The sequence below is a fragment of the Danio rerio genome, chromosome 8 (assembly GCF_049306965.1).
Source record: "Danio rerio strain Tuebingen ecotype United States chromosome 8, GRCz12tu, whole genome shotgun sequence".
Taxonomy (NCBI): domain Eukaryota; kingdom Metazoa; phylum Chordata; class Actinopteri; order Cypriniformes; family Danionidae; genus Danio; species Danio rerio.
In genome coordinates, this window is record NC_133183.1 from 25,249,659 (window position 1) to 25,276,068 (window position 26,410).

Consider the following 26,410-nt stretch of genomic DNA (forward strand, 5'->3'; position numbering starts at 1 on the left):
CAGTATCTCTGAACTTATATTGTTGATAGCCATTTACATCATTCATATAGGCTAGTCTTAGCCTTACGGACGTAGGCGCCGTGTGCGTTCAACAGTAAAAACGCCTTCTAATTTGACCACTGTGTAGATATTTAAATATGTAAAACTGCAATGGTAAACTATTTAATAATTAAATTTTAATGTCAGCATTTTAACTGGAGCCACGCGCGTGCCCGCCACGTGGCTTTCGTTGTCGATTTTTAACGCGCCTCCACCCATGTAATTTTTCCATCTCTCAGAAAAGGTCGTCAGTTTGTTTAAAAAGATAAGGTCAAAATTGTGTAATTTTGTTCTTTACTAATTAAACGATTGCTCAAACGAGCTAACATCACTATAACCGCCATAATTATAGCATGTTTATATATCCTACGTAAACTTTAACCGAATTTAAATATCCAGAATACGTTTCGACAGTTTAAACTTAACTGAACAGTAGGCTAAAACACTAACGTAAACGGGTAACGTAATGATTTTATCTGAGCGATAAACAGAATGGCGATTTGCATAAGAAGTGACCTGTGTGGTTTACGTCTAAAATTAAATTCAATTAAATAAGGTAAAGCTTTTAATCCTATCTTCATCTCAAAGTGAAAAAGTATATTAACTCTTCGTCAAGAAAAAAATAATCGCGCAATTTCGTTCGTGAAATTTAACATAGCCAGCAGCTATAGTGCACTAGTACCTCCCACATTTGGGTTCTACTACAGACCAATCCTCGTGCACAATGCATGTAGTGGGGGAAGGCACTGGGTAGGTTTGGGATTACCTTCAAGACTGGGGAGTAGCGAGGTCTCCGGGACCAAGGTAAAAATAAGGTAGGACATGTAATAATACTAAAACATTTTTCGATTTGTCATTTTCGGTGAAGACTTACGAATGTGCTGCACTAGAAAGCACTCGTCTTCGTTTCATGGTCCTAACGTTATACAATTTCACTGTATTGCAAGCGACCATTGGAGCTACACAAAGACATACTGACAAAGGCAACCAGTCTTAATACAACGAGAACAAAGATCTGACTTATAAAAAAGTGTTTACCTACTGAATTGCCATTATTTACAAAACCTGTTATGCACCGCATGTTAGCTGTTTACCTCGTTAGGTTGAACCGACTTGCAAACTTAAAACTATACAATGCTAATAAAGATTCCAGCTTCGTTAGCGTTAACCAATTGTTTGAAAACGTTAAAACAGACAAAATCGCTGATAAGATTATAAAATAATCGCATGTTAAATACTACTACATCATAGTGATAATGTCATCCCACACATATACCAAGCGCTAAAGGCTAAATGTATGCTATGTGTTTTATATCATGTGTTGACTTCAAGCTTTTAACGTTACTTTAGATGTCGTTAGCAGACTGAAGTGTATTGTCTATCAATTTGTCGACACCGTTGAAACCTGTAAAAGTGAAAGCTATTTTTTAAGTGTGCCTCATTCGCGGCAAAAATTACCCCGCGAGATTTTCGTGACCTGGTAGGAGTTGTTTAACTCAACACTTACGCAAGAGTGAGGCTGTAGTCTTTTTAGTTTCGCGGAAATTCAGTCTGCTGCCTGGTTACTCTTAGGAAACAAACCATCACTAAAGCACTAACGTTACATGATTTTCCCAAGTACGATGCGATCCTGGATTAACACCCGTGTTGGTCCTGGAACATCATTTTTGTTCGAAAATGTATGTAATACATATTTATTCCCCACCCCTAAACCCAACCATAACTGGAAATGATTTCCAAAATCAGAGGGGAATATTAGTTGGATAACAATCATGTAGAACAGAATAAACGTTTAAACTTGAACTTAACATAAATGGTAAACATATCTCTTAATTATGTTTTGCTGACTGGAATGTTGTTCCAGGATCAACATAAATGTGAATCCAGAAACATGTCCTTCATGATGAAATCAGGTTGACGATAAGTAAACAATGTTGCTTTAAGATCAAAATATGCTAACACATACATACAGGCGTTTCTTTACTATACAATCTTATCTGGTTGATAGTTGGCATAGTATAATCTAGTTGGTCTACTCTTTCAGTAAACATAGGATTGCAATATGTATGTCACATGCTTTACACAATAATATAATTTTATATACTTCACAAGTTTTTGAGATTACCAAGCATATACTGTAAGAATAACTTTAATTCTCATTCAGCATTAAAAAGTAGATTCAATGTCATTTTTATCCTCATACACTATCTCTATCCTGGGTCTAATGTCTGATTTCATCATAAGAAACTTAGCATGATCTCAAACAAACGTCTTTACTGCTATAATGCATGTCCCCTAAAAAAAGCCAATAAATATGCTAAAATAAATAAAGGATTACATTGCATGCTGATCATCATCCACATAATGGCAAGTTGACATCTTTTTCATAGCTATGAGCTGGATCATATAGCCTTTTCTGTCTTTGTTTAGTTTTGTTTTTTGTGCACACAAAAGTCAGCTGCCTGATCTTGCTTTGTTTGTGGTTATGATCTATTGTCTCTGGGTATTGCTGACATGCATTATTCTTTTCCCTATGAAAGCAGAAGATGGCTACAAATGTTAGTCTGGAACCTAACAATCCTGATGACAAGTGCAGTCGCTATGAGGTTTTGGGTTGGATCAACGAAACACTACAGACTAATTTTACTCAAGTGGAGCAATGTCGTTCAGGTACTGTTTACATTTTATTCTGTTGTCTACATATTGAGAAAATCTCTAAGATGAGTTTAAGAGAAAATAATTCTGTTTTGTCTTGTTTTTAGGTGCATGTTTTTGCCAGCTTATAGACCTGCTATTTCCAGGGACCATCAACTTGAAGAAAGTAAAATTTGAGTCGCAAAAGAGGTCTGATTTTATGCAGAACTACGGTCTTCTTCAGGCAGCTTTTCGGGATTTAGAAGTGACAGAGGTTAGATTCACCCTAATGAGTTTTGTTAATCTCTTTGTTGCATAAAAATTGTAAATGTTATAACATTGTTATAAGTAAAAATAAACATATTTACATTTTTTACACTTAAGATCTTTGCACACTGAAGTCTGAAATGTTCATGTGCGTTTTTTTTTCGTGTTTATATGTGTAAAAATTTGTCATGTAAACAAACCTTGCACACTAAGTTCTATGCGTAGTAATTAATCCATTATGAGAAAATGCAAAACATTTTAGAGTCAGTTCAAGCAGTGATACTTTGTTCTGCTTTCTTGTCCAAAGTAGAAAAAGGGTGCTTTCACATCTGTAGTTCGGTTCATTTGTTCCGGACCAAGGACAACAAATGATACATTGTATCATTTTCTGCTATCGTTGGGTCCTTTTCACCCCACACTAATTGCTTTGGTCCGAACCCTTTGAAAAGAACAAAAATGCAGTCATCTGACAAAACCCACATCACTCATTGGCCAGATGTTATTGAACATATTTCCTAAACTGCTTATCGATTGGTCAGAATATTACTAAACTGCGACATGGTCATTTTCTGGAAATATTACCAACGGTCTATCAGCTAATGTTTTTCCCTTTCTCTCTCTGTTTAAAATTGTTGGTAAAGCGCTGTCAACAAATATATATCCTCCACATCCCATAATGCACAGCGCATCGGCCTACGGCAGCTTGATTAGTCCAAAAAAGTGCAGTACTTTTTGCGGTTGGGTCTGTTTTAATTTGTATCATATTCTCACCACTAGCGAACTGCTCCAGGGTTTGTTTGAAAGCGTACTCCTCTTCAAGGAGGTCTCAGTACACTTTTTTGGTCCGCACTCGAGTGGGATTGTTACATTCACACTTGCCCAAACGAACCGCACCAAGAGGAAAAACGAACTCTAGTGCGACTTAACCTAACCAAATAAGGCAGGTGTGAAGCACCCAAAGAAAGAGGAATAGGCTGCATATTGTGTTCATCTAATACTGCACAGAGGAAGCAGAGCATAGTTCACTATCAAAGAGCTGCTGTGGCTTATCCCAAAATGCAAAGTTTATTTCAGGAAATCACAGGAATTTTTAATTTTTTTTATATTATTTTTATTTATTTATTTTTTTAATTTAAAGATTTACAATGACAGAACAGTGGTATAGGTGTCTCATGTCATCATATACAATAATATAGCAATCTATTATACAATTGTCCATCTGCTAATAATTCAAGTCTTTTGTGAAGGGTAAAATTAACAAAAAATTAATAAATTAAAATAAAAATTAAATAAAGATCAAGATACATTCTCCAAAAACTCCCATAGAGGATTCCAGATATGCCAGAAATCATCAGATTTCTGACGCAAGTCACAAGTCAGTTTTTCCAAGGGTAAGAAAATGGCAACCTGATTTATCCACATATTGACAAAAGGAATGTCAGGAGAGGACCACAGCAAAAGAATACATTTTCTTGCAAGATATGTACAAAAGTGTAACAGATTCTAGTCCATGACTAAGTTGTAGAGCAGTTTTACAATTCAGAAGATAAACAGCTGGAGAAAGAGCAAAAGGTTTACCTATAATCTTCTGAACTAATTTGTGAATTTTTGTCCAGTATGTCTTAATCATGTCACAGTCCCAGAATACATGCATCACAGTACCAACATTGGATTTGCACTTAAAACAACACTGAGAAACATTAGGGAATATCTTAATATTATCTTTAAACGAACTGGCGTTAAATAAGTTCTGTAAAAGAATTAAAAATTTTGCTCATGGTTTGATATTGTGGCCCCTTTAAATCACAGGAATTTTAATACATTTAAATGTTTGGACACACACATACATGCACAACAAACAGCAGCAGAGGTACATCAGTCACTGAATCCAGCATAGGGGATCTCAGCTGTCTGCCACATTCTGTCTTTTTTTATGCAGTGTCATTAGGTTGTCTGTAGCTTAAATTATGGTTTTTCTGTTTCTTTTCACTTGTACAGTGGTTCAGAACTGTCAAAACACCTGTCAGATTGCTTTTTGGATGCAAAAAGTTAAATAAATTTAATCCGGTCTGAATTTTTTTTATGACGGGTGAATGTTTCGGAGACAGTGTGTCAGTGTGATTGACACAATGTGAGGTTGAATTAATTTTTTACATACAAAATTTATGGAGAAATATTTTGGATTCAGTGTGCAATAACCTTAACTTACAATTTTTTATGTTGCTATCCTGTTTGGTCCTAGTGGATACAAATGCAGTAGAAATAGTACACTGAATATTTAAATATGGCTCTTTTCTTAGAAAATCTGAGAAGTATGTTGAAAATCAACTTATTAACTATTTTCATTTTCAATGTTTTTTATTCCTCTTTTAGCCAGTTCCTGTGAACGAGCTTCTCTCTGGGAAGTTTAGACCCAATTTCACCTATTTGAAGTGGTTTAAGAAATTTTTCTATGCCAATGTAAAGCAAGAGAGGGTGTACAATGCATTTGAAGCTCGTGATGGTCAAGAAATCGTGCCGGTAGATGATGTCATGAAGTCTCCAAAAGCCTTGAAAAGTTCATATGAATCTGGTAAGACTTAATTTTTTCAACTTTTTATTGTTTTATAATTTTTTTTTTTTTTTTTTGTGAATGATGAATTTAATTATTTGATTAAACTATACATAGGTCTGGGAAATCAGCTTGGCAGTGAAATGCAAACTCTAATGCCATTTGTTTTTCTTTTTATACAGGCAGAGCAGGAGAAGAGTCTGACATGGAAATAAATGGAGGGAGGCGTTCTGCAACTTATGATCCTAAGTGGCAAAGAAACTTGAAATGGATCAGAGCTAGCGATATGGGAGACAACTATGCTTACTGCACAACATGTGATTACAATATCATCCTACTTGCAGGTTTTCATGATCTGAAGCGCCACCAGCTGACTCAAAATCATATGAAACATGAGACAGGGAGAACAAATTTACCTGGGAGAAAGCAGATTGAAGAGTCTATTTCATGTAGTGAAACCATGCTGCTCTTTATTCAATCGCATTGTCTTTCCAGTTTACCCTCAAGGATCAACAGGGTCTCCCAACGCACTGCAAGATGCATCCTTGGTCTAAAGTATCCAAACGACATTGTTTCTGCTTGTAAGCTGAACCCGTACTGTATCTACATATATGGGCAGGTACCACTTGATGTGAAGACTGGAGACAAGACCAACTGTCATGTGGTACTTGCTGGATTTTTTGAGGAAAAACAAGCAAGATATTGTATTCGTTTCCTTGATGTCTTTCAGCCTGAAGACTCCGCTAGCTCTGTATCGGGAGGATTATTTAGCATACTAAAAAAGTTTGAAATTCCTGCAAGCAACATGGTAGCTGTTTATATTAATGACCACGAACTGACCTCAGAAAGTGTAGTGTCTCAGATCCGGGAGCTCAATCCACAGGTGATTGACCTTGGTGGACTTTACAGCATACCTGACACTGCCTGCAGTGCTGGCCTACAGACTCACTCTGTTCAGGTTCAGGAGCTTATTGCCAACATCTACAGACACTTCTCTACTGGTTCCACCAGCAATGACAACCTCAAGATGCTGTTTGCAGGTATTGATGGACTAAAAGTCCACAGCAATCCCCTCTCAAACAGTGAGGAGTTTTGCGTGCTTGTCAAAAGGATTCATGAAATGTGGAGCGATTTGGTCTCATACTTCTCTTCCTGTGATGAAAATAATGACAACGTTAAGCAAATTTGTTCACAATTGGAGAACCCTAAAATCAGGCTAACCTTGATGTTTCTTGATCAAGCTCTTGGTCCACTTCGTGCCTTTGGGCAGCACTTGCAGCAAAGCAAAAGCTCTGTTCGTGCTGATCTTGTGGAGATCCTTCGAGAAGCAAGTGGGCTTTTACGATCGTATGCCTCAAGCTTTCTCCGCCCTCAAGCGGTCATACGCTATCTGAAAGAACAAGATCCAGCCATCCTAGACAATGAAGCGTTTTGCCTTCCCGCAGCTGAGCTCAGTCTCGGTGGTGTGCTAGAAGACTTCATCTCTGCCAGAGAAGAGGAACTAGCGGATTTCCTTAGCACATTTTATAATGAATGTTTGGCGATCTACAAAACTCTTACTACCTCCATCGCCGCCAGTCTCCCTCTGAGTGATAGTGTCTTGAGGGCTATTTCACAGCTTCTTAGTCCGGCTGGACGATTAAAAGTCACAGGAAAGAATATAGTTGACCTTGCTGTACGATTTGGCTTCTGCTCTAAACCTGAGGATTCTGCAAAACTCAATGATGAGTTCTTGGAGTACCAGCTTGCTGAGGAAGAAAACTTGTCTTCAACTCATTCAATTGAGCGATACTGGTGTACTGTGCTCAAGACTTTTCCACCAACATCCGTCTTTAAGAGACTTGTCCTCTGTCTTTTGGTTTTGCCCAGTCCATCCCTTGATGCAACAAAGATCTTTGCTCAGGTATAGAGCGTTATTTATTTATAGTTCTGTTTTCCATCTGTTGTTCCATCGTTCGCTCCATATATCATACCAGTGGTTCCTTCTATCATTCTGTTTCTTGCTTCATCTTGCTTAAATCTTTCATTCTGTCATTCCATCTGTTGCTCCTTGTGCTGTTTATCTTTCTCAACACCTATCGTTTTATCTACCAGTCTCAATCAGTTTGTGTAAAATTAAAGTGCTTGTATTGCTCACAGGCTATTGAAAATGGCGATGCTGATCAGTTGGATGATAGTTCAAGTGAAAGCGACACAGATATGACAAAGGAGCTGGATTCCAATGATGACAACTCCTTAGATAACTCTGAACTTCAAATTTCACCCATCAAAAATGGGATAATGAAAAAATCCAGACGGAGCACATCAGGTAAGTTTTCTTTTTAGAAGAATGAAGCAGACAATCACAGGAGGAAAATTAGCATGAACACAATTTAATACGAGATTGATGTAAATCCTCAGTTCAGCAGCAGTTAAAATACCTGGGGAACAATCTGAGAAAAACGAATGAAAAATTGGGCTTGCACATTAGCAATGATGAGCATGTTTGAGGAGGAACCTAAAACCTTGAAAAGTCACTGGATTTTAGGTGCATGCTATTCAATTTTATATTCAAAGTTCTTTTGCTGCAGAAAAAGTGTGAATCAATGTCAGAGCAGGCTGACAATGGCGGAAAACTGTTCTTTATCATTCATCATTTCTAAATGTACTGATGATAGCATTTAGTGGGTGGTTCTTGGTCAAAATAAGCAGCATGGTGAACTTTGTGGTGACTGCTTAAGGTCCTGCTCTGCAGGACTAATATTGGGAGCAGCATAATCAAAGTTTTTAAAGCATATGAAGATCCTCTGACTTACTGGTTGTTAATATTAAGTTTTTGTTGTGTTCCTCAAATTACTTGATTCATTTTTTCAATAAATTGGCATGGATTTAATTTGCCATGGAATTGCAATTTAGTGCTATCATGTGATAAGTACAATAAAGTTGTTATTTTTATAGCAGTTAAAATTCTGTCCAGTCAGATCCAGCAGAGGCTGGTTAGATTGATGGAAACAATGTGTTGTTTTCCAGAGACGGTTCAACACTCAAATGCAGTGAAGCCTTGTGTGGTGCGACTGGAGAAGATCACCAGTCAGAGAGGTGTGAATGAAATGCTTAAGACCAGTTAAGAGGTTCTAGAGCAGCTATCAAATAATGCTTTACAATCTCAACTGCTTCTCTTGGTGTCGAACATCTTTTGGTGTTAACCTTTTTACTTTGCCTCCGCTCAAGAAAATGATTTATTGCATTGAAAATACTATTTTTATTTATTTATTTATTTTTTTTGTGGGGGAAGGCAATTTTAATTGTTGCTTTTTGTGTAGACACCACAATATACAGTAGATACATTTATTCCTGACTGTTCTTATCAGTTTAACTGTTTTATTTGGTTATGCTCTGCAGAAGTGAACCTGAAGAACGATGGAGCCAAAAATGATGGCACCTTGACTAGTAACACATTAAAGGAGGTAATATTATTATTTTTTACAAAAAAAGTATTCAGACTTGTTTTTAAGCAAGGAATTAGTCGTATTGTTATTATTTTATAGACTGATGCTTACTAAAGACGTATTGTATTCTTGAGATGACAAAGCAAAGTATAACTGATTAAATCAGCTTCACAGAAGACAAAGCACTGGCACACACATGCAAAACAACCATATCATCACACTCATCTCACTTGATGTAATATCTTTATAGAGTTTTGAAGCATCAAAACAATTAAAGTATAATGCAGCTTTTTCATTACAAATGTTCAATAAATAGGGCTGGGTGATTAATCGAAGTGTAACAGTCAGAACCTATAATCGATAAAAAAAATGTCCAGGTCCGTTTTTTCAATTACTTTCCCTACCCCGTGTGGACAACGCATAGCACAAGCTCTATGATTGGTCGGCTTGATGGCTTTGTCGAGTCCGGGTTTATAAAATTAAAAATAAATAGATGAATAAAAGAATCGTTCATTAATCATAATTGAGATAAAATGTTAAATTAATTGATATTTAGATTTTAGGCCCAATCGCCCAGCCCTATCTATAAATCTTTTTACTTGCCACTATTCTTCAAGCCACTTGGTTTTACTCATTTGCCAGTGAGAATAATTTTCATATGCGTACATTTATAGTTGAAGTCAGAATTATTAGCCCCCCTTTGCTTTTTATATTTCCCAAATTATGTTTTGACAAAGCTAGGAAATTTTTACAGTATGTTGATAATATTTTTTCTTCTGGAGAAACTCTTATTTGTTTTATTTTGTCTAGAATAAAAGCAGTTATTATTAAAAAAAACATTTTAATATCAAAATTATTATCCCCTTTAAGCTATATATTTTTTCGATAGTCTACAGAACAAACCATATACAATTATACAGTTATACAATAACTTGCCTAGTTAATCTAATTAACCTAGTTAAGCCTTTAAATGTCACTTTAAGCTGTATAGAAGTGTCTTGAAAAATATCTAGTAAAATATTATTTACTGTCATCATGGCAAAGATAAATAAATCAGTTATTAGAAATGAGTTATTAAAACTGTTATGTTTAGAAATGTGTTGAAAATCTGCTCTCCGTTAGAAATTAGAGGAAAAAAAATAAACGGGGACTAATAATTTAGGGGGACTCATCTGACTTCAACTGCATATACATACATATATGAATCATATTTTAAGCTGAATGGCAATGGAGAATTATATCACCAAATTTTGATACTTTCACAAAAGTTATTTGGAACATTGAAATGGTCACATTTAATTTGCGTTCTATAAAATCTCATTCATATAAATGAGATGTTTCACCTCTGAACCCTGTACTTTGGATCCTGATAGTGATTACTTCCTTGTAGGTGTCATGTGACCTGAGTGATAGCGTACTTGTATGTAATTTATATGCCTATGTATGGGTCTGTATAGGATTCTATTAGGGGAATACACGGTTGGGAGTGCAGTTTACGGCAGAAACCACAGGCTCGTACAGTCTTTCAGGCCGGTGCAGGTACCTGGAGCAAACCAGCGATTCAAGACGTGGACCGCAAACCAGAGGCGGTATGTACCTGCACAGGTCAAGATTCTGGCTTTATCGCAGGCGTCGAGTGTCCACTTCTTCGTGTCCTTTAGTCATTTATGCTCTCTGTGTTACATTGAGCCATTTTTATAAGCGATTTAATGCCGCTTCATGAATGTGTGCATGAGTCCTGTGGTTTCTTTTTTAGTTGCTAGATGAATCTTATGTTCCTCCTGTAGCTGTGTGTTGTTGTGTTTTTCCCCTGCAGTTTCATCGCTAACAATAGCCCCTTTCACACATACAGACCTTTCCGGAAAATTACCGGCAATTTTCCGGAAAGGTTGTATGTGTGAACAGGTCCTTTTTGAAAATACCGGTAATTTCGTTCTGGCTATTTTCCGGAAATAGAAGTTGTAACATTACCGGTAATTTGCCGGAATGCTGCGCTGTGTGAATGCAGAAGGAAGATTGTCGGAAAGAGCGCGTGCACGTCTAGAACGTGCTGACGTGAGACGTCTGCTTTAGCCAATCAGACGTCTGCTTTAGCCAGCCAGACACATTCACGTCCGCGCGAATTATTAGAATAAATGCCTTTGGATATTTTTCCAGACACATTTAGCTGCTAGATGTTAGTCAGATCACGTTTATATGTTCTTCTTAATGCCAACTGTGTAAATAATCATCGATAAGATGCTTCTGATAAGCCGCTGTTTGTTTACCTTCAAGCTTTGCGTGTGCCTGTGAAACAGCCGTGAACGCCTGCACACACATATTATGAACATCTCGACATGCGAAAGTGATCCTCCATATGTTTTCATCGAAGTTGTTCGCAATACTGATCCATCCACAGAGTTTGTAATGTAGTCAAATGTTTACAAATACAAGCACAGCCGTTTAAGGCTCATTTGTGGGGAATCATGTCAGAATTTACCGGTATTTTGGAATGGATGTGTGAACGGTCTTTTCTGGAAAATTTCCGTAACGTCCTCGCCTGTGTGAACAGCGCTTTTTTGAATATATTGGTAAGTTGTTCCGGAAATTTTCCAGATATTTACCGATATCACTGTGTGAAAGGGGCTATTAACTTCTGCTTCTTCATGGTGTTTAAATAGTTTCTTGTTTTTTGTTTTTTTTTGCTTTGCTGATTTAGAAAAGGCTTTTTGAAAACTTTATGAATAAATTGAAAACCATTGCACAGTGCTTCCCACACGTTGACTTTACTTGGGCGGGCCGCCCAGGTATTTTAAAGGCCGCCTAAGTATATTTGGTGGTGACACATGAATAATACTATTATTATCATCCTTTTACACTTTTTTTGTATATTTCCAATAAAGCCAAACATTCGCGATCGATTAACCAGTGGGAAATCTTCTCTCGCACTGCACGTTTCCTACTGCTGGTTCTGTGCGTGTGAAAACTGTCAACACTCCCACTGACAGTCACGGGGTCTGGAGACCCAAAAAGATGCGCCAAAATGCGTCCGACCTTAGTTTCTAAATCTCTTAAAATATCTGGGGTTCGGGTTTTACTTTCATTCTCCAAAGTTGCCTTTATTTATATGAGTTTTTGCTTTGCCTTTTCGCAGCTGACTGTAGAGAAACATTAAATAATTATCATTTTATAATCATTTAATAAACGACTTAAATAAACTTTACTATACACTCAGAGAGAACAAAATATACTGGCTGCAAAATATTTGTACACCCATAGAAATGGCTAATCAACTAATTTGCCTTATTTAAATAACCTACACCTTTTATTCTAGTAATTATTATCATTTTTAGCAATAATCTATATTTTTATTATTTTTCTTTGTTATTTATTTCTTATTTGCTGTATACTTTGTTAATTTAATGATGTTAATATATTAATTACTTTATACATATCTTAAATGCTGTAACGAGGAGACTGACATGGAGGGATCCATTATGCAGTATTTATTAGTCAAGCTTTCACTCAAACACACAGTATGCACTAAAGTGCAAACACACATCCACAACAGTCTATGAAGTATCAAGACTGGCAATGAACAGACACAGAGGGTTTTACCAGGCATGGGTCGTGGGCAGGCTGCAATATCAGAGTCCGTGTATCAGGCGTGGGTCGTGGGCAGGTAGCGAGTATCAGAGTCCGTGTATCAGGCGTGGGTCGTGGGCATGTAGCGAGTATCAGAGTCCGTGTATCAGGCGTGGGTCGTGGGCAGGCAGAAGGCGAAGCAGAGTCAGAAAACAGGCTGGAGTAATGCACGAAGAATCAGGCAGGGAATAACGCTCAGTAATGCTGGCCGGGGCTAAACAAGACTTCGCACTGACTGAGTGTTTGGAGCTGGCTTATAAAGGGTACGTGGGTCGTTAGCTTGATTCAGAACAGGTGTATGCACAATCAGCGTAGATGGATGATGTAATGCTAGAAGTCCGGAGATGGCGGCCTCTGCTGGCCAGCGAGGGGAATGACTGGGACCGAGTCGGTGACAAATGCTTTGGCAATACTGTAATGTCAAGCCAATAAAGCAACTTTAGAGAGAGAGAGAGAGAGATAGAGCAGCCTTTACCTGTTAGTGGGTGCACATGGCTCCTAAATAACATAAAAGTAAGAGAAATTGTGAATTTCTTTTATTTCAACAGCCTTTTTTAATTACGTTTACCCACTGAAAAGTTGTATAACAGTGTCATAATAAATAAAAATATGGTTTTTACACAATTTTTTGACCATTTATGTGCTGTGGGTAAAAGGTGTTTCAATCCGGCTACCAGCACAAGTATATTTCAAACCTGTGGGAAGCACTGTTGCAGCTTTACGCATGTGGTACTTATAAACTAACAAAAGGCAAATTGCTTGTGTATTTAAGGGATAGTTCACCCAAAAATGAACGATAACATCATTTTGGTGATTTGTTTTGCAAAATGTAGGAGGAATTAACTTATGTAAATACTCATAGTTTCTAGTATTCAATTTTTTCCATTGTATTTTTTTCAATATACTGTGGAATTTAAAAGAAAGCACAAAACTTTTACTCATCCACATTGTTGAAAAATTGATGATCATTACAAACAGAAATTAATACAGGTTTGTAAAGGTAGTAAAAGATAGCAGTTTTGTTTTTGGGTGAACTTTCATGAGGTAAGAAGATTATTTCAAGCACTTTAAGCTTCAACAAGACTTTCTCTATACAGCTTGCATACACACCGATTTGCTGGAGGCTTCATTAAACTGTGTGTTATGTATGTAAAATATGTGGTTTTTAATTTTTACTAGTTACTGTGTAGTGTGTGTCCTATGCCATGTTATTTTTGTCTCCCTAATGTATTTGTTTTTTTTTTAATTGAAGGTGAAGAATGATTTATCAAATTCCACACCGAGTCCCAGACGTGGAAAAAGAGATCAAGCGTACAATGTAAGTCTTCTAGCAGTCTCTCATTAATCTTTGTTATTTTAGGGTGTGTTTATCCGTAGACAGATTTAGTTTATTTAAAACAAACTGGTAAGATTTATATTTGTGTGGTATGACTTATGAAAACTATAAAACAAAAACAGGACAGCTTACAAGATCTAACCTAAAAACACATCATGTCTGTTTTGTTTTTTACAATGCTGCCTTTTATGGTTAATTGGATGAGTCAGAAATGCAAAATGGAGTTAGTGGCACATTTTAAATTAGGGCTGGGTTGATATACAATACCATTGTTCATCACCAATATACATCACGATGCTGAGCCGGCATGGCGATTCCCCACCCCCTTTGCAGCAGCAACCCACTCACGAAAAATACACACAGCCCCGGTTTTTGTTAATACTTCTTAGTTTTAAAATGGCATTTTAGAACAAAAACGATCCACGTCCACACTGGCGTTTCACCTAGCATTCTGAAAAGATCTCTCCATCCACATTATACCGCTGAGACTGCACATCACCAAACACACAAACTCTGTCATACTCTGCAGCGTCTGAGCTCCAGCTGTCAGCCCAGAGAGCAGTGAATGTCGGACAGTTTATTTACGATGTACTGCTGGATCGCCTCTCACTATAGTTGTCAAACAAGATATTTAATTAATCTTGTCTTAATCTTACGACTCTTTCGCCTTTTTAGATCTATCAAGTAACCTGCCACAGCCTCAGTACACTGCTTCAATCTTTTGCTTTCCCGCTTGTACTTAGTATTTTAACCGCGAAAACCTCAGATACTGTTGGTTGGTTTTTGTTGGTTGTGCCCCTTTTTTACCAACCGAGTTTGTCGGCGCCATTATAACAACACAGATCATATACAACTCTTTTCCTGCGAAAAAAGTGATTGACAGGTGGTAATTTGTGTGTAACTTATCTTTATTTATTTATCATTTGGTTATGGGTTAAACAAAGACCAAGCTGGTCAGGTAGTTGAAACGGGCTAAAAATAATATATTCATTATGAATAAATTAATTTTTCATAAATAATAAATTCACTGCCACCTACAACAATGATGCCATTGTCCATTGCAGTATTTCACATTAGACATTGTACGATGGCAAATTGGTCGACATCGCCCAATTTTAAACGTTTTTTTCCCACATTTTAAAAACTGATAGAAATACCACCACATTTCATAATACACACATTTCAGCATATTGCGGAATCTTGTTCAAAGTTTTATATAATCTTTTGTTTTTTAAATTAAATGTTCTAAAATGTTTTAGAAAACATTTAAAGTAGTATTCATCCTGGTTATACGTGTAACTTATTGATTGATATAATAAATAGTAATAATACATAGATGATCTGAATGTAGTATGCGGTACTGATTGTCTGTTTCTCTGTGCAGGATGGAAAAGGTTTTGCCGTTGGAGAGCTGGTTTGGGGTAAAGTCAAGGACTTCTCTTTGTGGCCTGGACTGGTGGTGCCATGGAAGGGCAGGATAGTTCCTGTGTCTATGAGGCGTGTAGAGTGGTTTGGAGATGGAATGTTTTCAGAGGTTAAGAGTCACTTTTGTTCTCCAGATTCTCATATTATTTTCCCAACATTGTTTAGTTCAGTGGTCTCAAACTCAATTCCTGGAGGGCCAACCAGCTCCAACTCACATCTGCTTAATAGTCAATAGTAGTCTTGAACACCTTGATTAGTTGGATCAGCTGTGTTTGAATAGGGTTGGAGCAAAACTGTGCAGAGCTGTGGCCCTCCAGGCATCCAGTTTGAAACCAATGATTTAAAGAATCCAGTTTTTCATTAAAACATGTTTTCATTGTCAATCTTAGATTCATACAGATGGACTTCTGCCCTTTGGTGCGTTTTCAAAGAATTTTTGTAGTAAATCCTATGAAGGTTTGCCTACCTACAAGAATGCCATCTACCAAATCCTAGAGGTACAGCGGAAATATTCTCTTTGAACCATTATTTTGCTAGGAATCAAGAACCTGTTCTAATTGTGTTGAGATTTTAATGTTTATGTGTAGCTGGCAGCAGAGCGCAGTGGTAAGTTGTTCCCCCCCTCTGAGAAGAAAGGCGAAGAGGTAAAAGCCATGATGGATTGGGCATTTGGAGGCTTCCAGCCCATGGGTGCTGATGGCTTTTTGCCTTCTGCAGGTACGTACAAAAGCTACAAATTATTTGTATTTAAAAAAAAATGTGAACAGTAGCATGTTGTCTGTCACAAAAATAGCATAATTGTCACATTGACCAAAGAATAAAGCCTATGCACAAAAAAACATCTGCATTTATGAACCTCTGTTTCCTCTGCTTTTCCATTTACAGATAGCTCTGCCAGTAATAAAACAGAGTCAGATTCCTCTGTGTCTGATTATCAGCCTCCAGCAAAGAGAAAGTATGTCTTCAAGAACAGACCATCAACTCAGGAGTGCAACAGAGGTCAGTTATATCAGGGGTTCCCAAACATTTCAGCCTACGACCCCCAAAATAACAATGCCAGTGACTTGCGACCCCACTATCTTATGTGTAATTATCTAAGCATTGGGTGCACAAGAATAGGCCTTTATAAACACGAGAATATTGACAACAGGTGTAACAATCTAACAACACTATAAATGTTTATAGTCATTTATTAATTAGTTCAATTTAATATTAGCTTCACGTAATGAGACTGGTGGGCACAATGTTTTCAGCTTAAGTCTATTTTTGGTTTATTTTGGAGACCGCCACTTGGAGATTATCCTCATTGTTCAGTTGTAGCCTGTGTTTTAGTGTTTGATTGCCATAAAGGTGTCAGAAAGTTTAACCTGGTGATATAAAATCAATCTGCTGCACTTGACGCTATTGCTGTGTTGTTAATCTAACGTTAACACACCAGTCCTATGAAAAAAAAATGAAAAGGCTGATTAGTGTTGTTCTTCTAATGTAACTATTAACTACTATTAACTTCTTCTGTGGGTTATGAATAAAATATGGTAATTCTAGTAGTTTAATCAAACTTATTTAAATTTTGGAAATCACCAAACGACCCCCTGTCATTTTCCCGCAACCCCCCAGGGGTACCCGACCCCCACTTTTGGAACCACTGATCTGCATATTGGTCAGAAGACGTCACATAAAGAGCATTAATCATGTTTTCATCTCATAAATCAGTGAGTTGTGTGTTATGCAGCTCTACACAAAACGTTTGGCCAACGGAGAAATTAGAATGGTCGTGCCCTACTGAGTCTGATTTCTCTCAAGGCTTTTTTTTCTTCACTTTCGCCAATCAGTGAAGTTTTTTTCACTCTTCGCTGTCGCCTCTCGCTTGCATGATTTGGGATTGGTAGAGCTATGAATGAATCGGTAGAGCATCGATAAATTTGCTTTTCAGTGTTTGGACTCTCAGTAGTGATCTTAAACCACACTGAACTAAGCAAAACTGAACTGAACTTAAACACTAAAAACTGAACTACACTGTTCCAATATACTATGAGCATTTATGTGAAGCTGCTTTGAGACAATCTACACTGTAAAAGCTCTATACAAATAAAGCTGAATTGAATTGAATTATTGAGGTGTACACTTATTATTTTGTGTTTTGTTTTTGTCAGATCAAATGGTTCAAGAGGTTACCAGTAAAGGCAGAAAAATTGAAGGTGAGCACTTATTTTATTACTTTACTTATTTTCTTTTTAAATTAGTCATTTTAGCTTGTTAACTGTTCAATAATTGATTTTCCCCTTGCTGGGTCAACTGAGTTTTACATTATTTTGTATCCATTTTTTTTCCTATTCTTTTATATACTTTTATTCAAAGCGACTTAAAAGAATAGAATGGAGCCAAATATGTGTTAAAGCCCAGAACTTGTCAATTAATGCTACATTTAAAATGATCCAATATATCTGGACAATGCATACTTATATCACACCTGCAAAACCTAAACCAAGTTTAACTCAGACTAGGGCTGCTCAATTTTGGAAAAAATCATAATCACGATTATTTTGGTCATAATTGTAATCATGATTATTCAAAAGGCACACTTAGACGAGCAGAGGAGCGCAGACATCTAAAGTCATCTTAACGTGAGCGCTTTAATGGTCAAATAGGTGTCAAAACACGATGTTTAGTGATTATTCATATTAACCCTTATTTGTGTAATAAACAAACGAGTTGAGGATTAAAAGACATGTGAAAGAGTAACCATTAAAGAGACAGCGCACTATTCTTGCTGCCGCCTGTTTTTATCATTATTAAACAAAACGAGAAAATCCCTCTCTGCTCTTGACTGAAGTATTATTTTAGCTAAAGTGTTTTTCTTACAGTGAAGATGCTTATAGCACAGTTTGTTTCATATTTTTATTCTATTGTATTTATTTCTCTTTCCTTTGCAGGGTGGAAAATAATGTATACAGTTGAAGTCAGAATTATTAGCCCTCCTGAATATTAGCAACCCTTTTCCTCTCCAATTTCTGTTTAATGAAAATAAGTTTTTTTTTAACCTTTTTCTGAACATAATAGTTTTGATATCTCATTTCTAATTACTGATTTCTTTTATCTTTGCTATGATGACAGTAAATAATATTCAAATATATTTTTCAAAATACAAGCATATTCAAGATATTTTTCAAAATACAAGCATTTAGATTCGTGACATTCAAAGGCTTCACTAGAGTAATTAGGCAAGTCATTGTATAACAGTAGTTTCTTCTGCAGACAATCAAAAATATATTGCATAAGGAGGCTAACAATATTGACCTTAAAATGGGTTTCAAAATATTTAAACCTGCTTTTATTCTAGCTAAAATAAAACAAATAAGCCTAGAAAAAAAAAATATTGTAGGAAATACTGTTAAAATTCCTTGCTCTGTTAAACATAATTTTGGAAATATTTATTTAAAAAAAAATTCTCAGGAGAGCTAATAATTTTGACTTTAACTGATAATCGTTTTAAATAATCGTGATTACAATTATGAACAAAATAATTGTGATTATGATTTTTTCCAAAATCGAGCAGCCCTAATTGATATGTGTACATGTATATTTTTGTATGTGAAGTACAGTATATGGTTCTGTTTTAGCCCATGTATGACAATATACCTGTTGGAACTAAATTTGTATGTGAAAAATGTTTTTAAAAAGTGTAACTTCATGTTAAATTCAAGTGTTTTTTTCTACTATAAAAAGTGTTTAATAATTGTGGAGATTTGGAGTAATCAAAGCAATAGAAACAACAACATGCCAGTTAGTTAAATGTGGTACACTAACATATTTTTGCCTTTATGAGATGCTTATTGTTTTGTGTAATTCATCATAAAGAATGTCTTTTCTCATGGCTCTTTCTCTAGATTTCTGTCTATCCTGTGGAAGCAGCAACACTGAAATATTCCATCCTCTCTTTAAAGGAAGCCTTTGTATTAAATGCAAGGTATGAAGCAAATCTTTTTCTGTTTAGTAATAAGGAAAACATTACACTGTTGGTCATCTTGTGTTATTTTTCTCTGTGTGATTGTGCAGGAGAACTTCACAGAGACGCTGTACAGATATGATGATGATGGCTATCAGTCCTACTGCACTGTGTGCTGCGCTGGACTAGAGGTCATTCTCTGTGGAAATGCCAGCTGCTGCAGGTTTGGAAACATGCTCATTTAAACATTATTCCTGTATGTCATGATAACCAGTCAAATATGATGTTTCAATAATTGTTTTCCCTCTCTCTTCAGGTGCTTCTGTAAAGACTGTTTGAATGTCTTGGTTGGTCCGGGAACGTTTGATAAGCTGAAGGAGGTTGACCCATGGAGCTGCTACGTTTGCCTGCCATCGAAGTGCTACGGCGTGCTCAAGCTGAGGACTGACTGGAGTGTTCGTGTGCAGGAGTTTTTCGCCAATAACAGTGCCTTCGAATTCGTGAGTGTTTGTTTAATGTAGTTGATTGATTTAAAACGAGAGAACTGACCCCGACTTGACCCTAAACAACTGTTTCTCTTTTTGACATGTGATGTTATAAAATAAAATAATGTATTAATAAAAAATTAATTAAATGATTTTTCAGGAGCCGCACAGAGTGTATCCTTCTATTCCAGCTCATAAGCGCCGTCCAATCAGAGTCCTCTCACTGTTTGATGGAATTGCTACAGGTCTGTTCACTTTTCAATTTGTGTATTCTGCAGCCGAAAGGTTTGATGTGACAGAAAAGGGAGGAAATATTGACAGAATTTTAGTTTTTGGTTGAATTTTCCATTTAAATCTGCTTAATTTAAAGGAAATACTAAATGGATGTGGCACATTTTTTAATTAATCATGGAAAACCCACTATAATTGTTTATTCTCCTTCAGGCTATCTGGTTTTGAAAGATCTAGGCTTTAAGTTGGAGCGCTACATTGCCTCTGAGATCTGTGAAGACTCCATTGCTGTTGGGATGGTCAAACATGAGGGCAAGATTGAATATGTGAAGGACGTGCGCACCATCACTAGGAAACATGTGCGTATAGAGCATTATTGCATATTTTTAAAACTATTTTACATTGTTTATGTGTATAAATTTTAACAGTTAACCAAATTTGAATGACTGAACATCTATATTGTTACATACAATGTTTTTCATATTTGTTTTTATGAGCATTTTGGATAGGCGTAAAAAAAAAAAGTATAAATTCTGAAAATTTGCATCAAAAAACATATGTGCATAACTGAGTAGGATAAACTTTTTATTAGATCAAAAAAGATGCGTATAAACTGAGATGGAAACACTTTTACTGCACAAACTCCATTATGCGCATTAAAGATCATGTGATTTTGTTATAAGAGATCATGTGATGATAAAAATGTGTGTAAATTGACAAACCAGCAGACTGGGCACACTGTAAAGCATCTGAAATGTTGTTTTGGTCATTCTAAAACGCCTTAACCATTCCAGTATTAGTGTTACTATAATTATTAATTACCTCCTGAATCAAGAGTGTCTGTTTTCCACGTCTGACACCTTCAAACACCACTGCGCAATCATTGCGTGTTAGGATTACCTTCTGGGGTGCAAGTCATTTATTAAATAATGAAAAGATTCAGGCAGCTTCCCCTACCGCAGCAAATTCTGTTTTTACAGTTGGTATTTGGTGCCAGATAATCAGGAAGTGACGATTTTGTTTGCTTTGACTCGTTGGATGGAAACGCTGCTTTATTCGCACGTCATTTAGGCGACAATCCAGTTTTGCGCATACATTTAATTAGCATTTTTGGAAGGAAACATAGCTACAGTTAAACAATTGATGATCATTTTTGCAGCTGGCAGAATGGGGGCCATTTGACCTTCTGATTGGTGGAAGTCCTTGTAATGACTTGTCCATGGTGAATCCAGCCAGAAAAGGTCTTTTTGGTAAGACATTTGTTTTTTTATTCCGTGTTTATGCTACATATTTAATAGATTTGAGATAGCTCTTTGGTATTTTTGTATTAAGAAGAATTGTATAATGAAATTACAAAAGAGTTATATTTTGAAATTTCTCTTGTATTCTTTCAGAAGGCACAGGCCGGCTCTTCTTTGAATATTATCGCATGTTAACCATGATGAGGCCAAAAGAGGATGACGATCGACCCTTTTTCTGGCTTTTTGAGAATGTAGTAGCTATGAGTGCCCATGACAAGGCTGATATCTGCCGTTTCTTGGAGGTAAAAAAAAGAAAGTTGTTTTCTTTTCCTCTGGCTTGAGATGTGGTCAGATTTTTATGAACATTACTCATTTTTTGCATGCAAAAGGTGTATTGTCAGTAAAGCACATCACAAACTGAAGACACCTACAAACCTATTAAAATGCATGCAAAATCTGTAGAGAGATGTTTTCTGTGATTTACTTTCATATGAACGCATGCTATGTAGCAGGAGCATCCTCTTATTTTACTGAGATGATGATGTGTTGTCATGCATTTGTCTTTTTCCAGTGCAATCCTGTGATGATTGATGCTGTAAAAGTAAGCCCAGCCCACAGGGCACGTTACTTCTGGGGGAATTTACCTGGAATGAACCGGTATAAATGCACATACAAACATACACACATACCCATAGACATTAAACACATTTTAAAGCATGGAAATGTTCGTGTTCAGAAATAGATTAATGTGACTTTTATTTTGTGTTTTTAGACCTGTTGCGACTTCTCTCACTGACAATGTAGATCTGCAGGACTGCCTGGAATCTGGACGAACCGCAATGGTAAAATGTTCATTGTGTCTTCTGCCTGAGAAGTTAAGGTTTTGCTCACGAATGTAAGAGGAAAAATGCACAAAAACAAGTTTAATGTAGCTGCAGTTTACATTAGTCTTAGTCAGGAATCTAGAGCTATAAAACAAAGTTATGTAATAGAATGTCAGAGGTAATTGTTATACTCAGTTTCTTTCCTGTTAACAAAACCAATTAAACTCTATTTCTGTTTTCACTCTTTCATTAGTTCAGCAAAGTTCGCACCATCACCACCAAGTCCAATTCAATCAAACAAGGGAAGACGGGACCTCTGCCAGTCACTATGAACGGAAAAGAAGACTATCTTTGGTGCACCGAAATGGAGAAGTAAGATATTTATATAAATTTAACCTACAATCTAAAACATTTTTAAAATCCATATTACATTTGCAGTCAAACTCATTTGCTGATATTTAGGACCCCACTTGCCCATTCAATTGTTAACTATACATATAAAGAAAAATAAATTGGGATATTTATTAAATTTATTCATTGTATATTTAATTTATTCATTCTAACTACATGCCAACATTCTTTATCAAGCGATGAGTGCCTATGAACTTTCAAAACATGCTTTATTTATTTCATATTTACACATTGTTGTTTTTTTTCTTTTTCATAGAATTTTGCTTTTATTTTGATTTATGTGAACAAAGAAAAAGCAATGCCAGATAATGTGTGTAGATATACATGTAATAACCGATATACAGGTTGTTAAATAATAATATGAATAATAATGCCAGCAACAACAATAATTACAATAATAGGAAAAACTGAAGAATAAACGACAAAGACATACTGAAACAAATAATAAATAAATATATATATACACATATACACATGCACACACATATATACATACAGATAAAAATGTATCAAACCAAAAAAAAATAAAAAATACAAATCTGTATTTAAGATTAAGTAAGGTTAAAATTAAGCCAGTTAAAAATAAAGAAAATAAAAGAATAGTAATAGAAAAATTGATCAAGATATTCAAAACTGTGCCAAAAGACGTCTACGACAATGAAGAGGATGATGCCCAAACAGGGAACCTTAAACAAGTACTATGAAGAGAAAAGGGGAAAAAATTAATATATTAATTTAAAATAATAATAATAATAATAATAATAAATTATGGGACCTGGAACCAAAAGCTTTTTGATGTCTTCCTGATTCAAAATTAGTAAACCTTTAAGTTTTTTTCCAAAGTTTGTGCCTAAAGTCTGATTGTGTCCTCTCTTGCACCATGGATGCGAGCAGTGGACATTTCCAGATGCACAATATCAAAAAAAGTCAATGATGTTGATTAAGAGAATGTGGAGGCTTCAATCTTGTTGCAACTATTTTCTTGGCTGCTGTCAAGCCAGCTAAAAACACTCGCTTCTGAGATTTGTTAAGCTGGATACCAGAAAAATCATTTAAAATGAAAATACAGGGGGCAAGAGTGACTGCATAATTACACATTGTTAAAACAACAATTGGAAAAGTATTATAGACCATATATATATTTCAGACCCCTAGTTTGCATGCATGCAGTTTGCTATAAGAACAAAACTGAGTTTGTTCTATCGTGGCTTAACAAAATGGCTGAGTTTTCTTTTTGCTTGCACTTTCAGAATATTTGGCTTCCCAAAGCATTACACAGATGTGAATAATATGGGCCGAGGACAGAGGCAGAAGGTCCTAGGACGGTCCTGGAGCGTTCCTGTGATCCGACATCTCTTTGCACCTCTAAAGGATTACTTTGCTTGCGAGTGAAGCTGCTCTCTGGTCCAGATAACACTGGAGGTTCAACATCAAATCCCTCAGAAAAATGAATTTGATTGTTATTTTTAAAGCTTTCTGCAAATTCACAGAATATTTTTAACATTTCATTAGTTTCCAATATTGAGAACTTGTTTCAAAATCCTGGTCAGTGGTCCTTGGAATGCACAGACACTTTTGGATCTGATTTTTAAAGTCATAAGTACTGTTGTTTTTAACTGTAAACGTGGAGAAAAACACACGATTCTCCACCCCGCTACCTCAGTGCCATTCTGTGATTGGTTCTTTGTCTGGAGCAATGCCTATTTATAATTGAATGAATAAGTTAACTAGCTCTCTTTTATCTGAAATCATTTTAACCTCATGGTAGCATTTTATATCACTTTTCTACAGATATGTTCCTTGTTTAGGAATGTTATTTTATTAAATATTGCATTTTTTTTTTTTAATAATAATTGGTAGTACTAATGCTGTTTTATAATGTAGAATGTTTGGCCACCAGGACCACACTGAAAACACTTCCTGTTTAGGGTCATCTGAAAACAATATTAATATACATAGATGACTTGAATTTCAATTAAATGGATGATTTAATCCAAACAAATGAAAATTCTGTAATTTACTTACTCTTCACTTGTTTCAAAGCTTTTTAAGTTCATTTCTTTTGCTGAACACAAAGATATTTTGAAGAATGTTGTAAACTGACAGCCATTTTTTCAGATGTTGGATGTCAGTGGCGAATGGTGCCCAACATTTTTTCAAATAATTAATTTTGTGCTCATTAGAGAGAAAAAACTAGGTTTGGAACCTCCCGAAAGTAAGAAAACAGTTGGAGTGTTTTCATTTTTGGGTGAACTGTTCCTTTAAGACTGCAGCATTTTTTTTGTTTACCCCATTTGTTACCTGTGCGCACTTCCAATTTGCAACTTTTGGCTATTGGTCTAAAACTGTGGTCACTGCAGGACGCTTTTAATTTGTTTATTTTAGAATTTGTCATGATATATATTTAAGAGTAAGCCCCGGTGCTAAATTTTAAGGTTTTTTGTACAACATTATGCACACTGATCAAGAGCTTAACGTGAAACAAGTGCCTACAAGCGAGCAGGCTCTATTTTTGTGATAAACGCGTTGATTTTAACTGGCATGACTTGAGAATGAATTAAAAGGAATCATTTGAGCTACTTCGCATTTGTCTAGTGCAAGTATATGAGCATTTTGTCAACCCGTGTGGTGGAAGATGTCAGTTTGGAGCTTCAGAATGTGTGTGGTAATACTGTTTGTGTTCTGTAGTTGTGTGTTTAGCATGTGTGTTTTTAAGCCTTATGCAGATGGTGATTGTGTTCAAGGATAAAAAACTTCCAATTTTAGTGAGACACGGGCCAGCTTGAGATGAATGTGAGCTTTCGTGAAACATCAGTAACTGGATTCTGTGTCCCATTGAGATGTTTATGTGTTGTAGCAAAGCTTTAGAAAGTCCCAGAATCATCTTTTATCAATGTTAAATGTTATTAATGTGAAATGATGGTCTGTTTGTAATTTTGAGGTGCAGTATTGTCTCTTTCGGAAAAACTCCCTCAGGTCTCAACACCAGCAGGCCTCATTGGACTGGCATCTAATGTTACACTTGATTTTTTTTATTCAATACTTTGTGAACAGAATATACTATATATTTTTTACCCTTTAAATTGGCCTTAATATCTTTTTTCTGTTCTGTTTTCTTTCTGAAGGGGTCTTTAAAACCCTGTATTTTGGTGCTAAATGAATGCTTAATATTTCTGTAGGTATAGGATGGTTTTTAACTGATGAGTTACAAGACATAGATTTTGATATCTGAAATAATCTTTATCCCTAGCTTTAATATTCCGTGCTTGTACTAACATCACTGATGAAAAATAAATTGCACCAAACTCTTTTATTGACTGTCTTTTTATTGAAATGTCCATTGTATTAGCAAATAACTGTCAGATTTTTGCTTGTTATTAGATTGATCTATAATATTGTGCTTAGAAGCAAGAAATCAAATGCTTAAAAAAAAAAGATTATTACATATATAACGTTTGAAACTTTCTTTATACTTTATATTATCTTCATAGGATTTTAGTCATGCTTTTAATCATGTAAAATATACATTTTATTATGATCACTAAGCTAAATTTATTGTAATGCATTTTTTTAGACATACTGAAATAAAAGTCTGAAATAAAACTTATGGTTCACAAGGACTTTAATAGACTGATATTTTTGTTTATTTATTTTATTTACAATGCTTGAACAATAACAGGAAGGAACAAAAGACTGAGATAACAATCAATTTACATTCACAATCTTTCCATCCTTATTAATAACAATACAAAGTATATTTATTCATTCATTTTTTTTTTGGCTTAGTCCCTTTATTAATCTGGGGTTGGGACAGCGGAATGAACCGCCACAAAATTCATTAGAAATATACAAAACATTTAAATAACAAAAATTAACAAATAAAATAAATAATAAAGAAAAATACGTAGCAGGGGAGTCGAAGTTCTCAAAAATATGAATAATAGACAAATCTTTACATCGACTGTTCT

General features: G+C 35.7%; 1 protein-coding gene across 16 annotated transcripts; it reads left to right on the forward strand.

Moving 5' to 3' along the window:
* The first annotated feature begins 797 nt into the window (after window positions 1–797).
* Window positions 798–25,755, forward strand: dnmt3ba (DNA (cytosine-5-)-methyltransferase 3 beta, duplicate a). Of its 16 annotated transcripts, none has more exons than XM_005166992.5 (26): window positions 798–854; window positions 2,580–2,709; window positions 2,802–2,947; window positions 5,314–5,512; window positions 5,674–7,394; window positions 7,631–7,799; window positions 8,501–8,569; window positions 8,873–8,937; window positions 10,377–10,508; window positions 13,796–13,861; window positions 15,264–15,413; window positions 15,694–15,801; window positions 15,892–16,021; window positions 16,190–16,303; window positions 17,458–17,502; window positions 19,192–19,271; window positions 19,361–19,473; window positions 19,567–19,750; window positions 19,896–19,980; window positions 20,180–20,325; window positions 21,126–21,216; window positions 21,361–21,509; window positions 21,779–21,864; window positions 21,980–22,049; window positions 22,285–22,403; window positions 23,693–25,755. In XM_005166992.5, exons 2-26 carry the CDS (start codon window positions 2,586–2,588, stop codon window positions 23,832–23,834), a joined length of 4,503 nt encoding a protein of 1,500 aa, XP_005167049.1. In that variant the 5' UTR covers window positions 798–854; window positions 2,580–2,585; the 3' UTR covers window positions 23,835–25,755. The 16 variants fall into 16 exon arrangements, with proteins under 16 accessions (XP_005167049.1, XP_005167050.1, XP_073765220.1 ...); XM_005166993.5 differs by having other exon boundaries at window positions 2,583–2,709; XM_073909119.1 differs by having other exon boundaries at window positions 798–843.
* Window positions 25,756–26,410: the final 655 nt, after the last annotated feature.